This window comes from Miniopterus natalensis, chromosome 2 (assembly GCF_054644295.1).
Source record: "Miniopterus natalensis isolate mMinNat1 chromosome 2, mMinNat1.hap1, whole genome shotgun sequence".
Classification (NCBI taxonomy): Eukaryota; Metazoa; Chordata; class Mammalia; order Chiroptera; family Miniopteridae; genus Miniopterus; species Miniopterus natalensis.
In genome coordinates this window covers 109,437,929-109,444,417 of record NC_142082.1, presented here as the reverse complement: position 1 = coordinate 109,444,417, position 6,489 = coordinate 109,437,929, and the positions used below count along the sequence as shown (strand labels likewise).

General features: G+C 39.0%; 1 protein-coding gene across 2 annotated transcripts in view; it reads left to right on the top strand.

Moving 5' to 3' along the window:
* Nucleotides 1–327: 327 nt before the first annotated feature.
* The window catches only part of MRPL42 (mitochondrial ribosomal protein L42), a 28,433-nt gene continuing 22,271 nt past the window's right edge, over nt 328–6,489 (top strand). The window contains exons 1-3 of one of the 2 annotated variants that reach the window (XM_087814494.1): nt 328–347; nt 1,767–1,850; nt 4,554–4,617. In XM_087814494.1, coding sequence (XP_087670620.1) covers nt 1,781–1,850; nt 4,554–4,617 — 134 coding nt within the window. In that variant the 5' untranslated portion in view covers nt 328–347; nt 1,767–1,780. Of the gene's footprint in view, nt 348–1,682; nt 1,851–4,553; nt 4,618–6,489 lie in introns of those variants that run through there. The other variant, XM_016215277.2, reaches the window with a different exon arrangement.

Below are 6,489 nucleotides of genomic sequence, written 5' to 3'. Positions count from 1 at the left end.
GCAGCTGCCAAGGTAACCGTTGCCCTTTCTTCCTCGGGCCAAGGAGACCCTAGAAGCTAAGCTGGGCAGGCCCAGAGGTTTCTCCGCAGTTGTCAGGTGTCCTACCTGTCGTTCGCGGCAGGATAAAACCTCTTGCATCACCACACTCGGTCCGTCCCCGGCGTGTGGCCGCGCGCTTCCCGTGGGGACTCCCCTCGTGCCTGTGCCGATCGCTCAGGGACCTCTTCAGGTTCAAGTCTTTCGGATCTGCCCCCGAGTGTGAGTCCATGTGCTCCTGGTAGCCCGTTCCTCAAATTTAGGGCCCTCCGAGGCTCTCTGCAGGTTTTGCTTCGGGGTTGAATTCCAGGGTAAGTGATTTACCCTCAGAATTACTCTCCCCGGGGTGAATCATCTGACCGGTTGTGAGCGTGCCTGCCTGTGGGCCTCAGGCAGAGGGGCCCAAGCCCTCCCCCCCAAAGTTTTGTTTCTCGGTTTGTTCGCAGAGGACAGGGGTTTGCGTACCATCCTGGCCACCTAAGCTGCGGTGCAGTGGGCAGGTAAATCGTTTGGCCTCTCTGAATGTACAAAATGAAGAGGCTTACTTCACAGACGTGTGGAAGAGCACATAGCGTATACGAAAGTGGGTTGTACACGGTAAAAAGCACACTGTATGAACTCGGGGGTAGGAGGGCTAATGTACTGACGGGAGGCATCGGCCCGCATAGTCTGGTCTAGCAAACAAGACTGCGTGCTAATTCCAGTCGGTCTCTTTGGGGAAAAGAAGAAATAGTCATCAGGGCTCTTTCCACAAGGGATGTAACAATGCTTACATTCTTTTATTCACAACAGCCATGGAGGTTGTGGTTGTTCTTCCCCATTTACTGTGGGAGAAACTGAGGGCCATTTAGTTCATGACTTGCCCAATGTTTCCCAGATTATAAGTGACTCTTAAAAGTTCTTGGAGGCTACTCATTAAAACTTTGCACTTAGTTTCTTCATGACTAATATGAGAGTGAAATGAAATGGTAATGAAAGTACCTTGGAAAATTAAAAACCTTATACATACAGGGTGGAGCAGAAGTAGGTTTACAGTTGTTCGTATGGAAAATAATAAATAAATAATACTACAAGTTGTAATAAACTGTTTCACATACAACTGTTAACCTACTTTAGTCCCATCCTGTATATCAGACGGTGAGATTATATTTGGCACTTCAGGGTGTTAATATGTGTTCATCTTAACTGAGTATTTAATAGGCTAAGGAAAGGCCTTGTTTAATATTTCATTTAATCAGAAACAATACTACTTTAAGAGATGGAATAAGATTTGTGTATGGTACCTGGAAGGTTCTACACAGATATTAGCATTATGAAGGGAATGCTCAGTGTAGCATGTGCAGGTGACTGTTTCTAAGGGTAATTACACATTTTCTGAGCACTCATTAAATAGAAAGAACTACACTAGGTGCTGAGAAATTTGCATGTAAGAGAAATTGTAAAGGACATAGTTCTGGGGTTTCTGATCATGTATTTTGATAAAATTGCTCTTTTTGTGTCCCATAAAAATGGAAAGTTGTTTAAAAGTTTGCTTTAGGTGACTGGTTCTAGGTAGTGATTCCTATCTTGTGCTTGTAGTGGTCAATATATTGTGTCACTTTGATTTACCATAGGCAGCAGTGATTTTTTTTTTTTTTTTTATCTCTTACTCAGGGATGAAAATAGGTATGCCTAGAAGCACATTTTAAAAGCATTTTCTCTTCAAATCTTTTTCCATACCACCTGATAAGCATCTTGATTCACCATGGCTGTATCAGCAGTGAAATGGGCCATATCAAACAGAACTATCTTGAAACATTTACTTCCAATTCAAAGTAAGTGAGTTTTTAATGTTTAAAAAGAGTTTTAAACTTTTTCAAATATTATAGAAACATGCATTCATTATGGAAAATTTAAAGCATTTACTTACTGTATATGTCTTAGCAGGAGTGTTTGCAATAATGGAAAAAGGGATAAAGCCTAAATGTCTGTCAAAGGGGAGATGGGTAGATTATCTTTACTGTATGTAAAGATATCCAAATGGAAGAGGGGAAAAGTATCTTATAATCCTGACTGGTGTGGCTGAGTTGGTTGGGCGTTGTCCCATGCACCAGAAAGATGGCTGGTTCGATTCCTGATGAGGACTCCTGCCTCAGTTATGGGCTGAATCCCCAGTAGGTGATGTATAGCAGGCAGCTGATATATGTTTCTCTCTCACATTGATGTTTCTCTCTCTCTCCCTCTCCCTTCCTCTCTGAAATCAATAAAAATATATATATATTTTAAAGGAAACTTTCTCTGGTTTGAATCATATTAACTGTATTTCCACATGTTACTTTTTTAGTAGTAGTTTACATCAGCAAATAAACAGCAAAATTACAATCCCATCTTATAAAGATAATCATTGTTAACATTTTCTTGTATTCTCTTTGTGTTTTTATCTATATATTTAGCAATTTAAAAAAAATAAAATGTAGGCCTGGCCCCTGTGGCTCAGTGGTTGAGCATCGACCTATGATCCAGGAGATCATGGTTTGATTCCTGGCTCAGGGCACATGCCTGGGTTTTGGGTGCGATTCCCAATAGGGGCGTGCAGGAGGCAGCTGATCAATGACTCTCTCTCATCATTGATATTTCTCTCCCGCTCCCTCTCCCTTCCTCCCTGAAATCAATTAAAAAAAAAAAGTAATTTTTACCTACCTTTTCTAAAGCTATGTATGTAGTCTTTTTCTTCAAAGTATTAATACATCTTTGGAGTCAAAACAGCAACCCATATAAGTAAGTAGATTATTAAAATCTTATTTCCCAGCCAACCTTACTTTCATTTTCTTTTTCCACTGTGAACACTATTCTCCCATTTCTAAAGTAGACATAGAAGGTTCCAAAAGGTTTGCTTTTATGTGTTTAGCTACATCAGCCAACTTTTAAATTTTATTTTATTGATTATAGAGGGAGAAGGAGGGAGAGAGAAACATCAATCGGTTGCCTCCTGTACACACCTCGACCTGGGTAACTCACAACTGGGATATGTGCCCTGACCAGGAATTGAACTGGCAACCTTTTCCATACACGGGAGGACCCTCAACCACCTGAGCCACACTGGCCAGGACAGCCAACCTTTTTACACATCTCTGCCTTGCCTGAATCTCTTTGTTCATGTTTCCTATTTACTCTCATTTGCAATTGAATATTTGTTTATTGAGCTAAAAGGAAAAAGAGTTATTTGAAGACTCGGATTAAAAGTATAAGTAAAAGTATAATGAACTAAGTAAAAGGAGGAGAAGATTGCTAGAGACTTTAGATATAAAAATCAGAGTCAAAACAAAACAATAGCCAATGCTTGGTTACCTGGGAGCATTTTTGTTGATAACTGTGAGTGAGACCCTTGCAGCTTAGCACCCCCTCCTTTTGCCCTCACAGGACCCCATCCCCAAGGCTGATGGAAAATCAGACCTAATCAGTTTTTACCTAGTTCATGTCCTGAAACAGCAATTAGTCCTTACTCAGGTTAATGTGCCCTAGGATAAGTAAAAATTGTCTATGTATACATTACCCACTAGATTGTAAATTTGTACAGTGTCTAATTTATTTTGGTTTCCTCAGTGCCTCTCATACATGGTAAGTAATAAGTTTTGAACTAATGTGAATGGATGGGAGTTGTCAAAATATCTAGTGAACTAATGTAAGTTCTTAGAGATTCCAGTCAAGATGGTGGCGAACGTAAACGCAGTACTTGCATCCTCCCACAACCATATCAAAATTACAACTAAACCACAGAACAACCATCATTCAGAACTGCCTGAAATCTGGGTGAATCTTAAAGAAGCCACACTGAGAGGGATAGGAGGGGCAGAGGCTCGGAATGGGATGGTCTGACACCCACATGTGGTATTTTTTTAATAGGGAGGAATATAGTGCTGTGGTGGAGACGTCATCTCCACTGGAAAGGAATTCTTGAACCTGTACAGTTCTGTTTTGTTTTGTTTTTGTTTTTTTAATCCTCACCCAAGGGTATGTTTTTATTGATTTTTTTTTTTTTTTAGAGAGAGAGGAAGGGAAGGAGGGAGGGAGGTAGAGAGGGACAGAAACATGGATGTGAGTGAAACATCAGTTGCCTCCCATATACTCCCCGACCGGGGATTGAACCTGCAACCTGGGTATGTGCCCTGACTAGAGTCGAACCCACAACCTTTTGGTGTACAGGATGATGCTACAACCAACTGAGCCCGGGCCAGTGTTGTACAGTTTTGTTTTATAACTCTTCTGTGCCCTCTTCTCTTTTCTGATCTTTAACCCAACCTAACAGGGCTGATCTTTTATATTGGAATTGTTTGTTCACTTGTCTATCTCTCACCAGACTTAAACCCTTTCTGAGGGCAGGGGCTGGATCTTACTTGTTGAATCCCTGGCCCTTGGTTACATGCCCCTTCCGTAGTAAACAGTAGATATTAGTTGAATGAGTGAAACTAGCTTTACATTTATATGAGAACATATCCTCAAATTAACTAAATCCATTTTACTTTTTGGGTTTTTTCCAGATGGAGCTTTATATTGTGTTTGTCATAAATCTACATATTCTTCTCTTCCAGATGACTATAATTGGTATGTATTAAAATTCAGTTGGAAAAATAGCTGTCTATTAGCTGTACCTGAAATGATGTAATTTTATTTATTGTTTGAGATTGTTCTGCTTTTTTATTATTCTTTCTTTAGTTTTGTTTTTAAAAATGATTTCAGTGATCTTATTTACCCAGTATCTGGGCTTAGAAACATTTTAAATAAAAATCATGCCCTAACCGGTTTGGCTCATGGTTAGAGTGTTAGCCTGAGGACTGAAGGGTCTCCGGTTCAGTTCCGGTGAAGGGCACGTACCTTGGTTGCAGGCTTGATCCCTGGCCAGGCTGGGGCACATGCGGGAGGCAACCAGTTGATGTGTCTCACATCAGTGTTTCTATCTCTCTCTCTCCCCCCCCTTCCACTCTCTCTGAAAAGCAATGGAAAAAATATCTTTGAGGATTTAAAAAAAAATCATTATCATTATATTTCAGTGAATACTTAATTTGTTATAAGATAGGCATGCTGTTACAAATGCTATCTTTTCTTCCTGAAGCATTCTTTAGCTTCTTGAAAAACTTAATTAGTTTTTATAGTTTTCTCTTAGGGTTTATATCTTTTAGCTTATGCAGTTATTTATCTTATCTTTTATTTGACATTGAATAATCCTAAATAAAAATATTTAATCCAACCATATAATTTATTTGGTACTTCTTCAATTCTAGTCACTACTCTAAGAACTGGGAATAACATATGAATAAGATGCCTTTTTCCTCTATAGCAGAGTCTGATGTGCAGAAACCAACATATTTTCTTAAGCTACATTTTTTATTGCAAATTTTAGTAAAAATATATTTTTTTCCCTCTTGGCACTATGTAGTTTTGTTTTTTTGTTAATCTTTACCTGAGGATATTTTTTTTCTATTGCTTTTTAGAGAGAGTGGAAGGGAGGGAGAGGGAGAGAGAGAGAGAGAGAGAAACTTTGATGGATCCATTGCCTCCTGCATGTGCCCTGCCAAGGAGTGGGGAGCAAATCTGCAACCCTGATAAATGCTCTTGACCAGGACTTGAACCGGAGACCCCTTTGGTGTATGGGCCGATGTTCTAATCACTTAGCACACCAGCGAGGGAGACACTATGTAGTTTTAATTTGAGTTTTAATGGTATATTTAGTAAGTGTTAAGATAGTGGTGAAATTAGACAAAGTCTAATTTGATCCTGAAAAGAATGAATCTTGTAGGTGCATATGTAAAACTCTATCCTTCATCAAAATCATTTGATAGATTAAATGTTCATTATAGCCTTGTTATGGTATTTAACTTTATCCTGTGTTAGCTAAAATACACTTTATAGTTTAATTGCTGGTCTAGCTCAAATCTGGTTGGTGTTGAAATCCTAGAAACTTAAGTTTATAGACATTAGAGAACACATACATTTAATAAAAGCTGAAAGCTGTGCTCCTTTGAATGTATATGGATCTAAGTACAATATTAGTTGTCAGAGTCTTTGAAAAACAGACTTGGTAACTTGATACCTGAAAGAATGAAATCTAGTCAGAGCATCCCTGGAAGTGTTTAGAGGAATATTGCCCAAAATGTTTCCTTCTGAGGGAATTGATGGAAGGAAAGGAAAATATTCAGTAGTTCCCAAATTTGTTTGACCGTAGAATCCTTTTTTATGGGAAGCTTTTTATAGTTGTACTGTTTTGCCAAAGGCACTTGAAATTCTGATCTAAACAGTGTGCTCAGCTTCCATCTTTATGATTAGAAATTCAGGTGATCTTTTACCTGGAAGATTATGTACTTTGCTGATCTTCAGCTTTAATAATTCAACCAAGTAATGTCCTTACTACTTTTTGAAGGCAGTTTTTGGATATGAAAAAGAAGTTATAATAATAATGACAAGCATGAAGTCCTCTTC